Source organism: Phoenix dactylifera, chromosome 7 (assembly GCF_051530095.1).
Source record: "Phoenix dactylifera cultivar Ajwa chromosome 7, Ajwa_hap1_PhDact_Kaust_v1.1, whole genome shotgun sequence".
In the NCBI taxonomy this organism is placed as follows: domain Eukaryota; kingdom Viridiplantae; phylum Streptophyta; class Magnoliopsida; order Arecales; family Arecaceae; genus Phoenix; species Phoenix dactylifera.
This window is the reverse complement of record NC_143196.1, coordinates 31,782,518-31,804,335: the sequence shown is the minus strand read 5'-3', so window position 1 is coordinate 31,804,335 and position 21,818 is coordinate 31,782,518. Positions and strand designations below refer to the sequence as shown.

At 38.6% G+C, this 21,818-nt stretch overlaps 2 protein-coding genes across 5 annotated transcripts; both read right to left on the bottom strand.

The window, feature by feature from the left end:
- Positions 1–544: 544 nt before the first annotated feature.
- On the bottom strand, positions 545–11,193 carry LOC103701967 (G protein alpha subunit 1). Of its 3 annotated transcripts, XM_008784222.6 has the most exons (14): positions 10,965–11,193; positions 9,308–9,371; positions 9,067–9,139; positions 6,890–6,927; positions 6,625–6,714; positions 6,394–6,471; positions 5,569–5,676; positions 5,161–5,262; positions 4,025–4,080; positions 3,390–3,524; positions 2,777–2,870; positions 2,623–2,682; positions 2,472–2,551; positions 545–1,082 (listed from the first exon to the last, which is right to left on the bottom strand). In XM_008784222.6, exons 2-14 carry the CDS (start codon positions 9,368–9,370, stop codon positions 905–907), a joined length of 1,155 nt encoding a protein of 384 aa, XP_008782444.1. In that variant the 5' UTR covers position 9,371; positions 10,965–11,193; the 3' UTR covers positions 545–904. The 3 variants fall into 3 exon arrangements, with proteins under 3 accessions (XP_008782444.1, XP_088557832.1, XP_088557833.1); XM_088701706.2 differs by lacking the exon at positions 10,965–11,193 and having other exon boundaries at positions 9,308–9,441; XM_088701707.2 differs by lacking the exons at positions 9,308–9,371; positions 10,965–11,193 and having other exon boundaries at positions 6,579–6,714.
- LOC148703011 (uncharacterized) lies at positions 9,360–19,403 on the bottom strand. 2 transcript variants are annotated; one of them, XM_088701709.2, is made up of 4 exons: positions 18,447–19,233; positions 16,821–16,916; positions 16,562–16,629; positions 9,360–9,494 (listed from the first exon to the last, which is right to left on the bottom strand). In XM_088701709.2, exons 1-4 carry the CDS (start codon positions 19,158–19,160, stop codon positions 9,491–9,493), a joined length of 882 nt encoding a protein of 293 aa, XP_088557835.1. In that variant the 5' UTR covers positions 19,161–19,233; the 3' UTR covers positions 9,360–9,490. The 2 variants fall into 2 exon arrangements, with proteins under 2 accessions (XP_088557835.1, XP_088557834.1); XM_088701708.2 differs by lacking the exon at positions 9,360–9,494 and adding an exon at positions 14,083–14,530 and having other exon boundaries at positions 18,447–19,403.
- Positions 19,404–21,818: the final 2,415 nt, after the last annotated feature.

Genomic DNA, 21,818 nt, shown 5'->3' with positions numbered 1-21,818 from the left:
TTAATAGTATATATCTAAGAAAAAGATTAAAAAGATGTTTTGGGAAGTTGTTAAAACAATTAAGTTTTTGGCTTCTTTTGTGAGGAGCTTATTAAAAGGCATAAGCAATGGGAAACACGCCTTAAATAATCCCACCATAAAAGATTAGAACATACATCTCTCCATATATAATGTTACAAATAATAAAAATTATGAAGGAAGAGTCCATCACAATCCTTTCTAATTGATGCCGCTTCGGAGACTCGGATGAAGGTAGGAATTTCCAAACAGTAATCAAGCGGCGAACAAATGATAAAAAATTGTGTTAGATTAGCATCCGTGTTGCCTACGGAGAGAGGACATGGAGATCCACCATTCTCTTCTAAAACATAAAAAGCCTAATATTAATACATGTCATTGCTCGCAGGATACATTTGGATGATGCACAAAAAATTAAAATCAGCCAAGTAGGGTCTGATGATGTACAAAATTAAAATCAGCCAAGTAGGGTCTGGGAAAATTAGTACATCTCTGTACACAGAAAAGTTGTCTCATCACACAATTCTTTGGACAATTTGAGAACATACGTATATTGAGGAAACTATAATCAGAGAACGACTAAGAGATCCAGGCTCTGTTCGAGTACAAATTCATGTCTAAGAACCCTGACATCAGGAAAATAAAAAAGAGGGGGAAAAATGATGTACATTCAAGTATAACCAAATCACGGATCTGCAAGTAAATTGAACAATAAATCTAATGGCAACAAACAGATGCAAAGGCTTCAATTTTCCTTTTTTGATACAAGGCTTCAATTTTCTTTACCGGTGGAAGATAGACGAAGAAGTTCATTTCAGGCAAAAGAAATACAAATAGGGAGCAAAATTCCCGATCAGCTCATTATATGTTTGGAAAGAAGTAGCGCTCACAACAAGCCAGCCTCAATGAGATTCCTCCTCCTCAAGGTCTCGTCAACCAGCTTGAAAGTTTTCTTTACAAGTTTCTGATCCAAGGCAGTTGTCCTGTAGATCTTGAAGACACGGTCCACACGTTCCGGTTTGGTACTTTGAAAGTAAAGTTCCTCAAATTTCTTCTTCACAAACCTGTCAGAAGCTTAGATATTGAGACAAGATATGTGAAATTGATAGTAAAGATGAGAGAAAGGGAAGGCAAGAAACTAAGTTTGGCACATGCGTGTGTGAAATAAATACAAAGTTCACATTTTATTTCTTATAGAACGTACACAAATTGAAGGAAATATGCAGTTTCAAAAGTGCAGTAGCTACAAGCATAGATCAAGCTTTATGCTTGCCAATAGGATTTGCCTTGATGAACCCTCGCAATGCATTCTTACTAAGGGTTATCCAGTTCTTCACATCTTTACACGTTCAAGTATCTTTTATTACTAAGTCTCTGCCGTCCATACCTCAGTTGCCTGAGCAGGCAAAGGTGCAGGAAAACGGATATTCTAGCAAAACTTGAAGAAAATAAGTATTTAAGAAGCAGGTGCAGGTTCAAGATTCCAGAAAGATTTCCAAATGGGTGTATTACCTTAGTCCCTAGGTACAAGATTCTGGCTACCAAGGTCCATATGTCTCCATGGCACATGTCAATACAATCTCAAAAGGTTAATCATTTTCTACACGCCAATACAATCTCAAAAAGTAAACCATTTTCTCCACAACTGAGGGTTAAGCAAACCCTGTGCCTCATTCCTCTCGTATACCAGTTTCTCATCTTGCTCTTCCTAAATCTACCGCACATCCATTTCCACATTTGTAACTCCCCCGCATTTGTAATATTTATGTGGGTATTTTTCATCTGCCAGCATTCTGAAGCACGTAACACAGACCTTCATTAGCATTCTACCTTTTTCCCCAAAAGCTGCCTAGTCATGATTCGCACCCCAGAAGCACCTCTCTTTCTATTCCACTCATCAGCTCTAGTTCTATTAGAAAGGACTGTCCATTTCTCTATTCCTACACATACATCGTTATTTGAGATGATGCAGTACTGACTGATGATAAAGGAGGTAAGGAAGTCCATTATGATCAAAAATATTGAGGCTGTGAAATTATTTACACATATTTCTACATTCTACTGAACTAAATGTTAAGATTTCATTAAGTAATTTAGTCCAATTATTTCCAAAATGGCATGTTACCTTGGAGTCTCTGTCTTCATATAACTGACAGAGACTTGGAATACAGCTTGGGAAAGAGTACGGCTGCATTTGATACATATGGTTCCCCAATATCAAATGATTCAAACCAATGACGGAACCAACAAACCATTTTAAATTCATAAATGATAATACAAAGAATCCCTATAACACACATAATTCATCTGGAAACCTCATTTTCTTTATGCACAGACCTGCAGTGGTATCTCTTTATTCCTATGATATGAATTCTTCTAGTAAAATGTCATAGGCATCCTAAAATGGATTTGGATGCTCAGCCATTGCATTTCTAAAACGCCAAACCACTTACTCGTATGCATGTTCCACTTCTTGCTTTCCTGATGCCATGGGCTGATAATCCCTGAACCACTCACAAATGTTCAAGGGGACCTGTGGAAAACAGAATATCAATCTTTGCATAAAAGCATATATTTGACTGATGATCAGGAGTAGACTCTTACTTTTTGAACTTTCTTCTCAAATATATCGAACTTGTTTAGGAATAACATGAACGATGTGTTCTGTTCAAGACAATTCATGAACTTTAGAAAGGGCACACAACAGACTGAATTCTAAGATAAGGACTAGAAACTTTGAAGGAAGCTACACAAAGACCTCAAAGCATGATTGCTTCAGGACCCAGTCAAAGAGTTCCTTGGTCTCCATCATCCGATTCTTCGTCTCATCCTCAAAAAGCATCTGATCGTACCTGTAACAGCAACTCTAAATAAAAAAGGAATCTTGTTTGACAAAACATTCATGCATGGAATAAATACATTGCCCAATCCAGTTGGCCCCCAAGTACATATTTATTACCATACCAGCATCTGAGGTGTGCCAGAGATAAACTGCCATTCCAACTTATGGATTAGCATAAGCATAAGGCAGTTACTTAGGACAGAGAAGAGTCAAAATGGATGCCTTAAAAAAGCAAATAGTTGCAGCCAAAAAATAAGACATATTTAATCAGAAGACAGACTTATAAAAAAACATCGGAGACCCCATAAGCATGTGACCAGAGGCACTTTGACTGCACTTGTAACTCTGACACAATACAGGAATTCGATGCTAAAGTTTAAGCAATACCCTTCAAGTTGTAAAATACGAAGCGGAGGTTTTACAATATCAAAGAAAGCACAAATTTTAATATCATGAAAACTTTTAAATTTGAAGTTAAAAAAAAAAAAAGCTTTGCAGGATTCATATCATATAGGAAATGGAGACTTACTCGCTAATTGCAGCACAGAAAATGACCGCCGTGACACCTTCAAACAGATGGATCCATTTTCTCCTCTCATTTCTCTGGCCTCCAACATCATATAGCCTATAAACTTCACCACTTTTTCTACTCTCTCCTACAGGGCTGCAGAAGGACCACTCCATTTAATAAAGATTGCCAGTTCAAAATAATTTGAAAACTTGTATCAAATGCCCATAATATTTTACTGTTTGGGAAGACGAGTATTAAAAAAATAATAATTTTTTGAGGGTGATAACTTAAAAATAATTTTTAAAAAAAACAGTAAGGAGCAAGTGCATAAACCAGAAAATCAGGGATGGAGTACAATATGAACATGCGCATCTTCATCTTATAAAACTAATGGAATCGTAGAATACATATTATAGAAGGTAAATGTTGATGGGCAGAAATTTTCAAAACAATGGGTCAACAGATCACAAGGTTATCATACTCAAAATTCAGTTTCAGGACACTATTAAAATGACAGAAAACCACTCACAGAAATTATCAAGCTAAGCCTCAAGGTAAATCTTTAAATCAGTATTTCATGGATACATAAATGAGACAGTGTAAAGAAGCAAAAAAATTATTTGTTGAAACGACACAGTAAGCAAAAAGACCACCTGAATTGGATCTCTACAACTCCTGTTGTTCGCACTCTGGCATAAAGAACATCCTCCTGCAACATCCAGGGTGTGAAAGAAGCAAAAATGAGAAGAGTCAAAGGAAAGATCAACTATTTAGCATCACTGTATTGCTGAAAGATGACTGGTGCAACTCTTGAAGAGAAGATAGACTTAAAAGCAGTCTCCTTACCAAAAAACAGCCAATAGCAACCACCGTCCACTTTCCATTCATAAAAGTGATTCCAAATTGAATTATAGATTAACAGCAGAGAAATAAATTAAATAGAAGATTATAACAAAAGGGTTCAAAAGGTAACAAGCTATTTACTATAATCTATGAGCCTAAACCAAGAACCAAGGCCCTTACATGGGGTGCAAAAACGTAAATAGATCAAATTTTAAGTTCATGAACGTCCTTAGGAGCTCATTTGCTTTTTGTTTGTCAAATTATTATAAATCCAAAAGCTGTTTAAACAATCTACCTCTAATCCAATATCCCCTAATAAATCTCCAAAAACTTATCAGAAACCAAAGAACAATTAATATTTTCCTTCCTGGCCTATATTCTTGAGATTATGTACCCAACCTGTGGAACTCTAGGTCCAATACTATAAGCAATAAACCCTTTCTGCCCACAACTCTAGGATTATTTTTTCTCTTTATCCAGCTTATCTACTCGTTCAAATTAACATTGCAATATATATCTAGCCTCCTGTCCAACCTTCTACCCACAATTCTCAATTTTCCTCCCATTAATTCCCTTTGTGAATCTTAAATTCTTCCACCATATATTTTGGAACTGAATAATCTCAGAACTGCAACAATAAGATATCCCTTCATCCGTTACAACTTATAAACCTAGATCAAAGGGGATTTACAACATCGCCTCATTAAATTAATATGAAATATGTTTAGAAAATATAGACCACCCTTTACATCAACTAAGACTAAATGAAATGTTTCTGAGCAGATCAGTGAATTCCGTTTCTATATGATTTCTGATAACATGAATAAGCAGAGGCATGCAGAAGCATAATCAAAATGCTCTGAACAAAACTAGAAAAGAATTGCAATATCAAAATACAATATTGAACTCACATATAAAAGCAGAATAATTTTTGCATATACTAGACCTTTGTTGGAACATAATCTGCTTCAGATAATCGTTCCAAATTCTCCATGAAATATTGAGCACAATCAGGAACTTGTAGTATATTTCCACGAGCATAAGTTTCCTACAAATATACACCATCAATTATCAAGAATGATTAGATGGGCGTTATGACCCAAGGTTCGTCGTCTTGGTATCGGACCCCATACTAGTGCCACACTAGCACTATGTCGGTACGGTATAGTATGAGATCTTTTCGGCATACCAAGTGTCGGTATGCTATCTGTATCAGATATCGGTACCAAAACGATACGGTACGTTCCATACCGTCTGGTTTGGGCTGATACGAGGAACCATGTTATGACCCATCAACAAATAAAACTAGAAAAATTTCACCATTTCATGATAATTTGCATGTGCGAGAAGTTACCTGAATAGCAGCATCATTCCATAAAGTTTTTATCTCGTTTGTAATCTCTTTAGTAAGATATGGATAATCCAACCTACTTCCAATTTCAGAAAGTTTTTCTCCAAGATCCTGATGTCAAAGGGACCACAGTGCTTTCTAGACTTAGACCAAACCTCACAAAAAATAAAACAGAAAGAAAACATATGCAAGTAGATGACAATCATGACTCTAAACACTTGACCTCTCTTACAAAGAAGTGTCTTTCACTTAAAGCCTATAGCATTGCAAAAAACAATCTTGAAGAGTTGTAAAATCAAGGCTGTGCACATGCTTTCAGCAATGCAGCAAGTGTTTGCCAGCTAGCAAAAATCAAATTTCAGAATATGTATGAATTAAAACTAATGAAACACTAGACGTATCTCGCACTCCTAGAGTTCTGGGAGTTCATATACATAGCAATTCTGAGATTAGTGCAAATACGATGAAATATAAAGCATACGGCAATTTAGGTAAGTTCTGGTTAGCATGATATTAGCTAGGTATCCAAAAAACAATAATACAATATTGGGTTCGACCGCACTATATTCTGAAAAAAGTATGTGGATAATATATTGTTCTGACATTAAGTACTCATGATTGAGTTCCTGGTCTAAGTTATGGTATGAACAAGAAATTCCATTAACGAACAACACTCCCAGGCTTAGTCCTCAAGACAAAATCACAAGTAGACAAATGCAGATAATAGTTCAACTCCTAGTCTCTTGTTTGCGGGCATGTCATATATGCAAGTATGATATGTATGAAGAGTCAAGAAACAATTTGAAACAAGGAAAGACGTAAGCAGACCTTATTGTCAAGGGATACAACATACTTCGAAGAATCTGATTCATTTTGTGCCAATTCCTTTGCTCCATCATATAATATCTGTTTATGTCCAAGTAATTTAGCCTCAGGAAAGCAGAGAATATGAGTGATCATATTGAAGAATTTTCAACTCTTCCAAGCTCTTGACACTAAGGAATCCTCATTACTTGAATAAGAGAAACAAACAGACACACCCTCTTCAGTATTGCGTACTTTAATTGTCTGATACACATTAGCGTGGATCACTGATGTATAACTTCTAAGTTCCGCCTCATCAAAGCCAGTTTGAAAGAGTAGTTTTATCTGCAAAAAAAACAAGCATAGAAAATGTCAGAATTAAATGCAGCAAAAAAAATCCAGTCATTATATTTAATGAAGCTAGTTTGAACAAATAGTTCTATCTGAAGAAAATTTAAGCATGAGACATGTCAAAATTAATTTCATTCAGAAAAAAATGTCATGGAATCAATTATCTGACCTGCTTAAAAATTGTAGATTTTCCTGATTCTCCCGCACCTTTGAATCAAAGAAAATTTTCAACATAATAAGATAATGAAAGGATCACCTTACATATGCGCAAAACTACAAGTTACAAATGAACACAGATAACGGGATCAGAATCAAGAAGAGAGAAATATAAAAACATGAATCTAGAACTTTATATCAGTTTCTGATTATTCCTCTTATTAGCATTTATCATAATTTTGTGAATGGGTGATGCTTTCTATGCTCAAAGCTGAAGGCCACGAAACAGTGCAACTGGCTATGCTGACCAGGCTCAGAACACATTAAAATGAATTTCTTAAAATTTTCATGGTAAGACTTAGCTAGTTAGAAAGAGTAATATTCAGCATGTCACTTACAAGAATCAAAGGCTATCTATTAGACTATCACATTTATATCTTTATATTTTAAAAATAAACATGGTTATGGGTAGAAGCATAAAAAGGTTTCTGCATGTACATGCCTGTAGGTAATAAGCTACAAAATCAGAAGAACTTTTCTATATTAACAATGTAAAATTATTGTAATGAATGTACATTCTAGAGAATTTATAACGATGTTAGAAAAAAAAATTAAAGAATGAGAGGATTTAGAGGAACAGAAGTTGCACCAGCTGATCACAGAGCAAGGAAAACCCAACTGATGTGCTCACATGCAACGAAGATGGTATAGGTCATGTAGAACAAGTCTTCAAACATACTTGAGCATACAAAAAATCAAATAATGGACATTGCAGAAAGCAAGAAGGCACACCAGCAACCTTCCTTGTCTATCAATACCAAGAAAAAAAAATAAAATGCACCCTTCCTTCATCATAGTCCGAAACCAGCAAGACCAACTTGCATGAACCTGTGCAGCTCCCAATCACAATTTTCCTTAACCACAAAAACCTTCCTTCAATTTCCATAAACCGACACTACCACAAACTCTAGTTGTCATGACTAACCACCAATGGATATTTAGCCTCAAGCCAACAAAATCAATGAGATGGAAAATCTTGATAAATTATTTATTAGTGCCAAAATCTTGACTCCATCACTAGAAAGAGATGTCACGAAGAAGAGGCACACCCAAAGAGATATTCATTATCAAACTATGAAACATGTCATGCAGAGATCAATTGCACTACAGCATCACTCATCCTCCTACCCGGCTTAATCCTCCATCATCTCTTAACTATTATCAGGATTAAATACCACATGTAAATGTTCCAATACACCAAGTTGCAGAATTTGCAACAGCTATGCTCCTTTAAATATCTAAGGCCCAACTTCACATAACTCTCTTGGAGTTGCTGGTAATCTCTAATGGCTCCATAACAAAAATACCTCGTTTCAGTTCCTTACTCTATCTCTCTGCTATACAATTCAGCACCAGCACAATCACATGCCACTGCTGCCAGCTAAGGATCTATTAAGGCCACAACACCACCGCATTCAATCTCGGTGCTTACACTGATGCTAACTTTTCCACTAGCCAACAAGCCCTGATTCACACCCACCAGTACTAACTAGAGCTCTTTCCTAATCACAGAAAAGAAAAGCGAAAACAAAATGCCATTTTTATATTCACACACGTGCAGACATATATATGTATTATGTGTGTGTGTGTGTGGTACACATACATCCACGTTGTTTATCTTCAATCTTCTTTCAGCTGTTTTTTTGACAAGAGGCACGGGTGTGCCAATCTCTTCTTGCTCTCTTCAGGCAATTTCATAATTCTTTCTAGTTTCTTCTAGAAAGTGCAAAAGTCTACCAACTAACCTTCATAGAATCTGTACTGATTTTCTGCAGCATCAGTTATTTTTTCTTGCCTAGACATTTTCATTGCTACCAAGAATATGCATTCTGATATTAGTGGGGAACTAGGAAGAAATAGCAAGAAAAACAGTTTCAGATCCTAGGGAGTACACACCATCTGGGTTTATGAGTAATGAATGCTTGAAATTGCAAGTTTGTTATTATCTAGTTATTATTTCCAATAAACAGATCTAGGAAACCATGGACCACAAGCACAAATAAGAATTACATATTCCTGCTTCTAATTTGAATTCTCAATACCATCCACCTTGATTGAAGGCATCACTTTAATATCCTAAATATTCATGATATTTATATAAATGATTAAAAAAATATACATCAAGCATACCAAGGAGTAGAAGTTTATGGATATGTTGCTCAGCCTTTGTTTCTCGAGCAATTCGCCTCTCAATTTCTGCATCCTGAAAATGCTCAAATAAGACCAAAGGGCCAAACAAACTGAGAAGTCATGGGCATAAAAATCTTAAGGCAATGTAAAACATAAGAAAGGCAACACTTTAAAGGGTCGAATATGCCAGTGCAACTTACAAATGCTGCTGCTCAATGTTTTAAACAGTGAAGAAGGTTACCTGTTCATTTTCTTCAGTATCAGCCTCGTTGTAAGGTTTTTGTCTGCTGCAGAAAGAGCCCATGCTGTCAAGAACAAGGGAAAGCATGAAAATTATACAATATGCGTTTTGTCTGGTTTCCCTGGTGAACTTTGCATACAGGATAACTCCATCTCTAGAAGAATCTGGATGAGTCGATGCTAACTATCTGCAAGCTATAACATGTCAGGATGCACCTAAAATATGTTAGAGCTAACACAAAGAAAGCAATGTAGAGGTAGATAATGACAAGATGATAACGACAACTTAGGCGGAACCATTTTGCAATAACTAATTGCAAAGAACATGCGAGAAGGTTTTCAGTGACTCCTATTTCTTGCTCGTCTTTTTAGTTCACCTCATTTTTTTCACGACTGGCTTCTAGAGATGAAGCTCTAGCTCTTTCCTCAAAATGTGTAGTGTGTCTCTTAAAATGAACTCAGAGCATATAGGTTTATTATGGCTCGACCACATTACACCTTTGTATCTAGCAGCATCTCATTCTATTATTGAGAGTACCACATTGATCCTCGTCCACTTCTGAGTCTCCTTAATGGACTTTTAAGTTTCAATTGTTCCTCAAGAGCCCTTTCATATTTCTTATCCATCCCTTACTGTTACAAGATGCACATGTGATTATGCTATGGAAAAACAAGCGTGTGAGACACTTGTTATTTTTAAGTTATGTTATTAAAATAAAATCCAAGGTTGATGCTATTTTTTTTTAATATAGGAGGATGAAAGAGGCATGTAAGCCAGTGCTGCAATGACAATATGCCCCTCCAATTATAGGAACCAGTGCATTGAGATGATCTTGAAGAGTCGTATGGGTTCGTTTCGCAGCTTTTCCCCATGAGCACAAGCAAGTCAAATCCACATGTCCAACTTAGCCTTCAAGCGGTCCTTGCTAACTTTGAAGAACTTATGTTTTCCCTTTTTCCTTATTTCAAGCAGACTCCGTATGAATGGCCAGCTTAGATATTGTATCAGGAATGGGATAGCATTCCGGAAAATGTATGGAGGCAACCGAGGATTATTTTTTTCCTTTGAGAACTAGACATTGATCATCAGAATTTTGCCAAGTTAATTTAAAAGTGCATTGCCCAAATTACTGCTGTTTGTGGTATTCCAGTTAATACAGGACATGCTCTAGATACGTGTTTTGAAATTCACCATTGGAATTTAAGGGATGAAAGCTTCAATTTTAAGAGAGCACTCCAGAAACAGAACAATTCGTCGGAACTAGATACTCCAACTTACAAATGAATAGCTGTAAAACGACAATAAGACGGGTATTTGAATGTAAGAAACAGTGGCCACTTAAAGGATTCAAAATTTATTAGCGGATACTCCAACCGATCAGCAAAATACATATTAACATTTGAAGTGCATAACGGATTAAAATGTCAAACTAGCAAACCAAGAATGCTACTGCCATCTGTATTGAGAAAAGGAATAATTTTGAAATCAAAATCTTTCCTTGAACAACATGGAATTCTTTGCTTTTCTGCGAAATAATTCAGGCAGCTACTATATGAATTAGACCTTAGTATAATGAAACGGGAACCGTAAATACTGATTCAAATCCACCAGCAGAAAATCTTCTAGCATGATGAAAGACAGAGAGTTCGGAAAAAACCTCACGAGAACTGGATCGGCATGTAAGAGGGCAATGGGGTCTAGACAACACGAGATCCCCCGAATTTCTCTAGGGTTTCTCAGAATTCGAAGAGAAAACTCTCCTCGGCGGGGATCGGAGGCTGGCCGGCTGGGGGGGTGGGGGGGGGGGAGATCGTAACTCTCGTCGCCGGAGCGCCGTTGCCTCAGAGTCCCAACCGGAAACCCTCACCAGTCGTCGGGGGTCGTTCTCTTTGACCGTCCTTGTCTCAGCCCTATATGTAATCTCAGCCTTCCAAACTCCAACGTGGCGAATCTGAAGGCTGACAAGAGTTCAGCTGGATCGAGGCTTTCGAGCGCACAAGCGAACGGCGAGTTAAAAAGAATAATAAAACTAAAAAGAAAAATAAACTAAGAGAGAGAGAGAGAGAGAAAGGGTTTCTCCATTAATTTATCTAATTTTTAATATTGTTTTCTTCTATCGTATTAATAATATAAAAAAATAAACTTTGCCTAATCCTTTTAATATTTTTTTCATTTGATTCCACGATAAGGATGCTTTTTTTTTTTTTTCCTTAACGGTCGATGGAAGCTAACCTGTCATGGTTGTACCCTATCAGAACTCAGATGTATAGAGAGAACCATGGCCGACCTAATCCTTAGGCGACCTAGGCGCTCACCAAAGCCCCTGGCTCAAAGAAGGCCCACAGCAAGAAAAGCCTCAAAGACAAAATGGAAATAAAAAAAACTTTTCTGTGAGTACGATTTAAGCCAATCCACTGCAGAGAAGGCCTCAAAGATAAAACGACCTTAAGCCTCCAAATACATTAGGCCGCTCTTGGAGAGAACCCTTTTGAATGCAAAGAATTGGGTGCCATATGCGACTGGCTTGGAGGGCATCTATTGCAGCTCATCATTTTCAAGAGTTTATTTGAATAAATCATATCTTTATTCCGTCCCATTTGCATTTCTTACTTTATGGGTTGTATCCACACCTGTGCGTGAGACGCTGGTGTTATAAAAAAAACAAGAAGTAGCTTGGAAGGATACCACTCTTGGATATTCTATGCGGAGAAAGGCATGGTTTTGTGGCTTAAATTGCATAATCTCTAACACACTTTATTGATCTTGCAGAGCAGATTAGAAATCAAGAGTTGGAGTATTGCAAATATCGCATCATAACTCATGATTAATGGATAATATTTCTTATGAATTTTGGAAAGGATGTTTAAGAAACTCTAGTATTATTGATGCAAGAACGGGATGTTGATTGGAATCATTATTCGATCATAAATAATATAACAACTACCAATAGCTAGTCTATGCATAAAGATATTTGTCAAACTCTAGATATTTAGAAAATTCCAGGTAGAGAAGGATACGCCCACCACCGTGCCGAAGTTTGATAATGTCGTACAAAAGCATCACCAACGATTCAAAATTCCATTTATTTTTTTGCTTTCTGTATTCAAAAGAGACGCCCGGAACCATCAAGCATTACAATAAAAGAAAAATATTCGGCTAAAACAATAATCACCTCCAAAGTTTTCTCTTTTTTAATCTTTGTTTTTTTTTTATTCCACCCAAATGTTCAATATGAAAGCTTTTGTTCCCGGTAAAACTATAATTTATTCGTACCAACATGGAGAAAATGCATAAATGAAAACATTCGTATTCCTAATCCTAAAGAGCACCAATTTCTTACCTAATCCAACTACCTTCATAAATCAACGCAACCCAACTCTTTAAGCCCATTACAAATATATATAATTATATTATTTCATATTTCTACTCACTATCAACTTCAGACAAGCAATTAGGAATAGAGGCATTTGTTTAAATTACGGGAGCTGATGACTGACAACAAAGACTAGTAAATAATAATCACATATTTCAAACAGAAATTACACAGTGGCTGCATGCAGGATTTAAAACCGGCCAGTTATGTTCCCGTTATAGCGTAAAACCTTACCAAATGGACGTGGTGTAGGAAATGTCGATGAATAATGATGCAAGAAAACATAATTTTTAGAACACCTACAACGTATTATTCCCTCAACAACTGGGAATTAATAGTAATTATATAACATCATATAATTTGATGAAGTCCTTAATGGACTGTACTAGAGCCGAAGAAATCCAATTTGGGTAGCAGGTCCCTAGTAGGTAGAAAGCTCATTGCAGTTAGGAAAAGAGAAAGGAACCCGGTTTGGACTTGCAAAGATCCAAACCTGATCTCCACACAAGAAGTAAAATTTCTGCCCTCCCTTGGACCCTTCATTACTTATGTTGATCCCTCTATTATTAATAATAATATTTTGAAAAATTTAGGTTTTGTTTAGTGTGAATGGTCGAATCACTACTCATAAAGTTGTGCTCTTCTACAAAAACATTACTGAAGTAACAAGAGTAGGATATATAAGTGGAGGGGCAGAAATTTTGTTCAACACCCACATCTACACCAATCTACCCATGCACTATCATGTATTGCGACTGTAAACTATGAGAACCTGTAAACTAATTTTAGATGGTGAAGCTAAATCACAGACATGCATGCGAAGTTATCTTGGTGCATGCCAAACTAAACCATTCCCATTGATAAGAGGGAAGTTTGGTCCCTTTGCTACAGAGTGGACGCACCTAATTGCTGACCTACAAATTGGACCGCAACACTCTAACGGCTGCCCGCATCTAACGGACGTAGGGAACGTGAGATACCATCGTTCGCTCCAGTGAATCGAACCAATTAATTGATACCACGTCTCAGGGCAGCGGAAAGTGCTCCGCAGGAGCAAGAGGAAATAGCCAGCTCGCTCGCTCGCTCTCTCTCTCTCTCTCTCTCTCTCTCTAAAACTGCAATTAATATAGCTCTACATCCTGCTAGATCAAAAAAATAAAAAATATAAAATAGAAAATGCCTTTTACGGATGCCCAAATAATCTTTTCGAAATGCCAAACTCCGAACTCCTGCACGATCTCCACGCCGGCACGCTCCGCCAGGCGCCAGTCATTGCCGGCGGCCTTGAGGACATCGGAGCTGGCAGTGACCATCCCGGTCGAGAATGTAGTGGAGAATCAGACCCGAGAAGCGATTTTACAAACCATGCACACAAAGCGGAAGAGCAACTAACTCAAAAGCATTACGTACGAGCCGGTCATTTTGCTTGATTTGCTAAAGAGAACTACTGTTTATAACCATTTACTTGAGGACAACCTACCCATACAATCCCACACCAACCCCAGTGCCTTTAGGGCAAAGATAAAGGGCATATTCCGAACTCCTCCCGACGTTACAAAAGAAAGAAAATAATAAAAAAAAACACACACACAGAGAGAGAGAGAGAGAGGAATTATAAATTTTGGCCATTTAAACCATTCTTTAAGGGCCATATCCTCTCTCACCAAATAGCATAGCTCTGCATCATATTTTACCACCAATTATACAGTGTCGCAGGCTAAGTTGGTTTGGTATCTTCTGCATCCAAAAGGAACCATTTGATTAGGCGGTTAACATGTTGAGGTTTTTCCAATTGCAATGCGTGCCCAGCATCTTTGATGACTTCTAACCTTGACTTCGCTCCCAAATGCCTGCTTTCATTAGAGGAGACATTAAGAGAGCATGACTTCATTTTCACAGTGCATCCGGCAAAAAAAAAAAAAAAAAAGAGGCCACTGGATTTCATGGCCCATTTGTAATTTGTTGAGTAGGGAGAGAAGAAGGATAAGATGGGTCTAAAACCAATCAGAACCTTCCAGAGGCCATAAAAGTGCTCCGACAATGGACAATTGCTACAACTTGCGCACGTTGGAGGCCAATTGATTCAACCGGAAATGATGTTTTCAACGAGTTGGTTAGAAGCTACCACAGTAGCAGTCCAAGATGCTACTATCTTTCTTAACTTAGGTTCAAATGGACATGTGTTGGCTCTGATTACTGATGTGTGCCGCCTAAAGCCTAAGAAGAAAGATATAGATTATGGCCTATAATTTAGTCACCACATTATCAATTAGAGCCTCTTTGCTCAACAAATGCAATTCATAGCATCATGATGGTGCTCTATCTGGTAGCATAAACCTCACATCGTTCGTATTAGAGAACAAGGCATTTTGATGATTAAACCATCTCATTTAACCAACCAAAACCAGCTAGGTGTACAAGCTATATATTTGGATCGTTGGCAATTCACTGCCAAATCTGCATAAGCTTGGTGGTGGCCTGCAAAACCCTTTATTGCTTTTTTTTCTTTCTCTAACATCAATCCAAAAAAAAAATCCATCAATAGCTGGAGTAGTTGAGTTACGATACACAGTTTTGGGAACGGGTTGTGAGTTGTGACGTGTCATTGGCAAGATAACCTAGGGTGGGGTGGCACCAGCGAGTGTTGCCAAGAGCCCATGTATTGGTGTTTGTTGACTGTTGTCCGGATACGATGCTTAGGTTTTTCCAAGCTCGGGGTTGAAACCTAAGACCCATTTCATTTCACGTTGACCATTTGGTTGTTTGTCTATGAATTCTGGGCTCCAACTAAGAAGCTGGGTCTGGGCGACAGCAAAGCCTATTTTCTAGAAACATGCAATTTTTGATTTGAGATTCATTGCTCTAGGGTAGAAGCATGGATGAAGCTTAGGCTACGTTAGCTCAGCTTGAGACACCGGACCCTCAATTTATAAGTACACAAAATCCTTTTAACTTACAATGACCCATGACGCCACAAAAAAAAAAAGCTTGCAAAGAAGATACTAGACTAAATCACAAAACCATCTCCGAGATCTACACTTATTATACTTATACCTAATAGTTTGTAAAATCTATACTTACATCTAGTTAAATTAACGGTGTTAATGAAACTGTTTATCTCATGATGCTTGGATGATTGTTATGCTACTTAAGATTATTTTGGTTATTTTTGAAATTTTTCTGATATAGCGTTTAGATCTTATTTAAGGTTAACATGTTTGGATAATATTCTATTTAAGTTTAAAATGTTAGATAAAAATAAATCTTGAAAAAATAAGTATGGGTTTTTCAAAGTATAGGTATAAATATAATTTACCCCTAACTATAGAAAAGTTTTGTAATTCATTCAAGATATTACTTAGGTTCCTCACCATGTATAAACATCCAAAATCTTCCCAAACATCTGTAGGGGTCCTCATCCACTCCTTCTGACATCATTGTTAAATTAAAAGTACAAATCCAATCACTAATATAATGACCAGCTCGAGGTTCCCAAATAGGCATGTGTCATTGTACCCCATATTTCTCAGGGCCATAGGACATATTTGTTCTGATACCATTTGCAATAGCCCAAAACTTCGACCAAAAAAAAAAAAAAAAAAAAAAAAAAAGCTAACCAAGAAGAAAATAATAATTGATGCAGGATTAGAGCCATGCCCGTACGACCCTCACAAAACTAAATAAACCCAATATATTCAACAGAGACTCGTCCAAATCCAAGTCAGAACTCTAATGGTCTAGCCACTTCATTAACCGGGTCACGAAATCACCCGTGCCCAAGTAAAAACCTGGGTTGTTTCTGGTCAACTTTTGTCATATTGTGAATCATTCCTTCATGGCCAATCAAACCTTGCGCAAACTAAGCTAGGAAGAATGCGTACCTTTGTAAATGAAATGCGAGAGGGAGGGGAAAGACTTTATCCTGGTCACCCCATAGAATAAGAGTTTCCTGTGGAAAGAACAAAATATTCAAGTCGCGGTGCTGAGCATGAACATGTTCCAAAATAGCCAGGCAAGTTGTGGCAACATTTGAAGCCTATACAATTTTATCGCTGCATTTGTCTTTAAGCTATTTTATTAACTTCTAGCATGCAACTAAATTTTCTATGGATTCAAGAAATTACGGCAGCAAAGAATCACCTGTTTAAGAACTGGAAGGGGCTCCACATCAACCCCCTTCTGAAGTAGTTCTTTCAGCAGCTCCACCCTCTCCTTTCTCCAATCTTTGTACATCACCTAGGTTTAGTTTAATATACTCCCAATGCATTAGTACTGTAAAAAAAAAAAAAAAAAAACACCAAGCAACGTTTTTTGTGTAAAACACGTAAGGATTATCATTCAAATCAGCACTCTATCTTAGCTATCAATTTTTAAGTTGAGAGAGAGTGGGGATAGATTTAAAGCCTAGAAATAGAACAAAAACGTGGCTCAAGCGCTACGTGTGTATTTGCACCCGATAGGTTATAATTGACACTACCGGGCCGAGTTACGTCCGTTCATCCACGAGACTCGTGTTGCACTGCGAGGACAAGCATATGACGGCATCTGACCACAAGATCCGCTTTGGATTAACTTGGTTTGGTAAGGAGGTACTCTTAGATGCGTGCGGGGAACGGTGACGTGATTGGCTATAATTCGAGACCACGTGCTTGAGCTGGTCCACGACAAACTGCACAGAATCCGCGTGCTGCCTTGAAGAATGAAATGACTAATTGACTAGGCAGAGAAAGATGGAAAAAACAAGAGAGAGATGGAATATGCGACGGGGAAAAATATAAGCAGATTTGAAGTCTCTTGTAGCCAGAACTCTGACGTGAAGTACTGAAAATAGATACAGGATCTCTTAGAAAATCTTGGGGGTGAAAAGCATGTGATTGAGCGAGCTTGTTATTTAAATTTTTTGGTAACGTATAACATATAATCCATCAAATTACAAATCATTTAATACAGAGGGGACGTGTAAGGTCCACACGACCACCAGTTCACATCTCAACCCATTTTGGGAAACGTAATTGCGCATGATCCCACTTTTATTGCATATAACTATGTCGCATTTAAAAGGGTAATCGGGTGCGTGCGTGAAGGCCCCACGAAAGATCTGCCCCGATCCGAAGGACCATGATCGGAGAACGGATCTCCCAAATCGCTATCGCTACTCTCAAAAGCGAAGGCATCCGTCAAGATACCTTGTAGAAAACCGGCCCAACTCCTTGCTCATGATCGCTCGGGAACGTCAACGTGAGTCACTTCTCGCGTAATGTTGTCCATTTGACACCAAGTGCCGCCACGCTCCCACGCCTCCACCTACTTCGATAAACCCATACGAGCGGACTGCAAAAATTAAACTGCGGATCTCGACACCTAGCGAATAGCGAGATTAAGCGTACTCGCACCAAACTACACAAATAAAGCTGGCCACTGGCGTCCGGCTCTGGCTTCCCTTACGTGTCGAACAAAGACTTATCATTATCCTTTTCGTGTCCGGCTAAAAGCTTTCGAAGCGGGATCAGAGGCTGCGCACGCCTCGATTGCCGCCACGTCGCCCATCTTTGAAACGGAGGGCTCTCCCTACACGGAGTGTTTGGCAGCTACTACGACGGTCCCAGCTTCCAAACCGACGGAGAGCCATCCATTTCCGAGATGGGCCACGTGGCGGTTATCCGCTCATGACAGCTAGTCTTTCTTTGTTTTTTTTGGGAACGGGAGCTTTCGCGTCATGCTTGATCTGAGATTCATGGAGAGAGAGCAGGGCGGTGAGGTACCTACCTCGATGAAATCGCGTAGCAAGAAGGCGGGGATCCAGCGGGGCGGGCGGTACATTGACCGCCGGAGAAGGATGACCAGATCTTCGGCGCGTTGGGGGATCAGGATCTCGCTTACGTCCCTCCCCTCTCTCCCCACGAGCTCCCGTCGCTTCTCGGCGGAGCAGATCCCGGCGGTGAGGATCACCACACGCTCCACCGCCTCCGCCGCCATCACCGCCATCCGGAACGCCACGAACCCGCCGTAGCTGATCCCCACCACCGCGTACTGCTCCACCCCGAGCCGCTGCATCCCCTCCACCACGCACCGCGCCTGGAACCCCACAGACCGATCCTCGCCATCCGATCGGGATCGGCCGAAGAAGACCAGATCGGGGACATAGAGGTCGAAAAAGCGGGAGAGCGGCCCGATCTGGCGCTCCCACTGCCACTTGGCGTTGCCGCCGAAACCATGGACGAGGACGAGAGGGAGGCGGCCGGGGCGGCGGGCGGCGGGGATCCAGAAGTGAAGGGAGGCGGCGGTGGGGCCGACGGCAACGGTGCGGGGGACGAGGCCGCGGCGGAGAAAGGCGTGGTGTAGGAGGGCCTCCCGTACGGCGACGAAGCTGGGGAGGCGCCGCGGTGGGAAGGGGAGGAGGGAGAGGAACGGGGCGGCGATGAGGCCGAAGAGGTTGCAGAGGCGGCGGAGGAGGCGGCTGGGGGATCTGGCTGTTTCCATTGTGGGAAATGGGTTTTTCGGGAAGGATCACAGGAAGTTGGAGCTGCAGTTGGGGCCCCGGGGGGCGCGGGGGGGGGGGGGGGGCGGGGGGGGGTGAATGGAGGGACGGAAGCGAGGCGGGCCGCGGGCGTGGGAGCTGCCGTGGTTCGCCAGGTTCGCGGAGCTGCGTTTTATAATACGTGGGATGTTATGATCACTCGCGGAGTAACTAGAGATGGGAATTTGCCTTCCATTTTGTCGTGTTCTTTTCTGCACCTGGATGATTTCCCGTTGATGTTCCAGTAACTGCATGCATCAAGTATTGGAATACGAATAGACCAGCCTTGATGATGACATAAAGTCTTCAACTACTGCCTTGACGCAAACCTTTCAGTATTAATCTCCACATATACGACCGACATGCTCCCCTAATCCTTGCCTTTTCTCCTAAATAAGAACAATGAAAAGATATAAAGAGGAAGCATACCCAATTTGATGGCCTCATGAACGCTCTGGATTGTTTCGGAAACATAAAATTATAATTTTCGTGTTTTCCAACTACATGTTAAGCTTTCAATTAAATTCTACATATGACTAAATATACCACAAGGACTGTAATTACATATATGGTATCTTAGTAATTCATTATAATATATAACATTATAGTTTATACTATATACTATACAAGGTCGGCTCAACTTTTAGGCCACTGAGGCGGTCGTCTAAGGCCCCGGCTCCTAAATGCATTTATTATAGTAAGTTCCAAGGTCAGAGTCCAAATACATTAAGGCCTCCAATGCATTTTGAGTCCAATGCATTTGGGGTGCATTGGGGTCTTCAAATGTATTTATGTTAGGACGTATCTCTTACTTAAAATAAATAATTATCTCTTTCCTAATTTATATATTGAGGTCCCAAAATGCATTTATGTTGGGGCCTTTAAGTTTGCTTTAGGCCTCTAAATGCATTGAGCCATACTATATAATGATATGGCATTATTGAACTTATTATCAATAACATGTTAATATAACATGTCACGTATTATAATTACTCAAAACAGAGGAGAGAAGCCAGTGACCGTAGGAGAGCGCCCCTTCCTTTGATTGTGTTCCTGACCAGAGCAGACTAAAGAAGTGACGTGACCAGCTGACCTGCTTGTATGCCTGTTTCCGGTTGCTGTTCAAAGGGTAAAAGGACAGAGGAAAGGGACGGTTACGAGTGCCTGTTCTGGTTCTTATGAGTAGGAGAAGAGGAGATTAGTACTTACTGTTCGAGAATAAATTGCTATTGAATCTATTAGAGCATGTGGAACATATTTATTTTAGTAGTATAATATTTTAATATAATATATTACATGAGGTGATTGTTTTAAATTTTACAATTGTAATGTTATTATATGTGTGAGTATGTGTATGTATTAAGATTTTAAATTAAATAAATTACCGTTGATTTGACATGAGAATTCTTGCCCGCCCAACTATTGTAGTTCTTACAATCATTTTTGGCTGTAGTTTGAAATGATGCATTTGGGGGCAAATGTATGGTAGCAATTTTAGGTTGGCTATGCTTTGCCATAAGAACAATTTTTGGATTTTGATCTTGTCTTATTATTTGGTAGTGTAACATATTCAATCAATGAAAACAAATACCTCTTGATAAAAAAATGAAGCAGCTATTCATCAAGGCTGGTTATTTAGTTTATAGAACTCATGAAAACTAATGGTTGCACGACTCACTGCATGGTGCATTTTGATTAAATTTGGAGCTGGCACGAGCTTTAGCATTCTTTTTCGAATTTGTTTCACGTGTGTAGAAATAATCTATCAACTAAAAAAAAGAATCATGCATTTTTAATATAAAGTGTTATTTCAAACACATAAATCCACGATAAATACTAATTTCAAGGAAGCACTCGCTTTCTCTCACGTCTCGGTTCTGACTCATAACTGTACCAACTTTGGGTTCAAATCATATGATGAATTCCCACAACCATCTATTAAAAAATGAAATTGGTTCCTCCCAATCTAACATGCTAGTACTTGAGTGCATGGCTTTGAAGTTTCATATCCGTCCATAAATATTTTTCACATACCATGCATGGAATATTATCTTATTTGTTTGCAAATGGTACAAATGCCTATGGCTATACCCACGCTTATTTGTCTAAACATTTCCAAATAAGCTTTTTATCCAAAAATCTTATTTGTTTGTTTTATTTTATTAATTTTTAAAAATATTAAAAAAAATGAGAGTGTGTTTATTATTTAATATTGCTATATTAAAAAAAAATTACGTACATATTGTTCTAAATATTGAAATTTGTATAAATATGCTTCCAAAATTGATATTTACATATATATCCTCATAAAATACTTATTTTGTATGCATACTTTTTTTTATTTTTTTTACATATGTACCCATGCCATCAAACGGTGTTAAGAAGTTAGTAGTTTAAAATTAAAATAACAGAAATACCTTAATGAATAAATATGTAAAAAAAATATTTATAAAGATATACATATAAATAGCAACTTTGGAGGGTATTCATATAATTTCATATATTTAGGAGAGTATACACGTAAAAAAATATTGATTTTTTGCAAAAAAGTTTGATCATTGCAATCTATCATGCGCCTTTAAGAGATTATAATCTCTTTCTATATTTTTAATACATGCCCT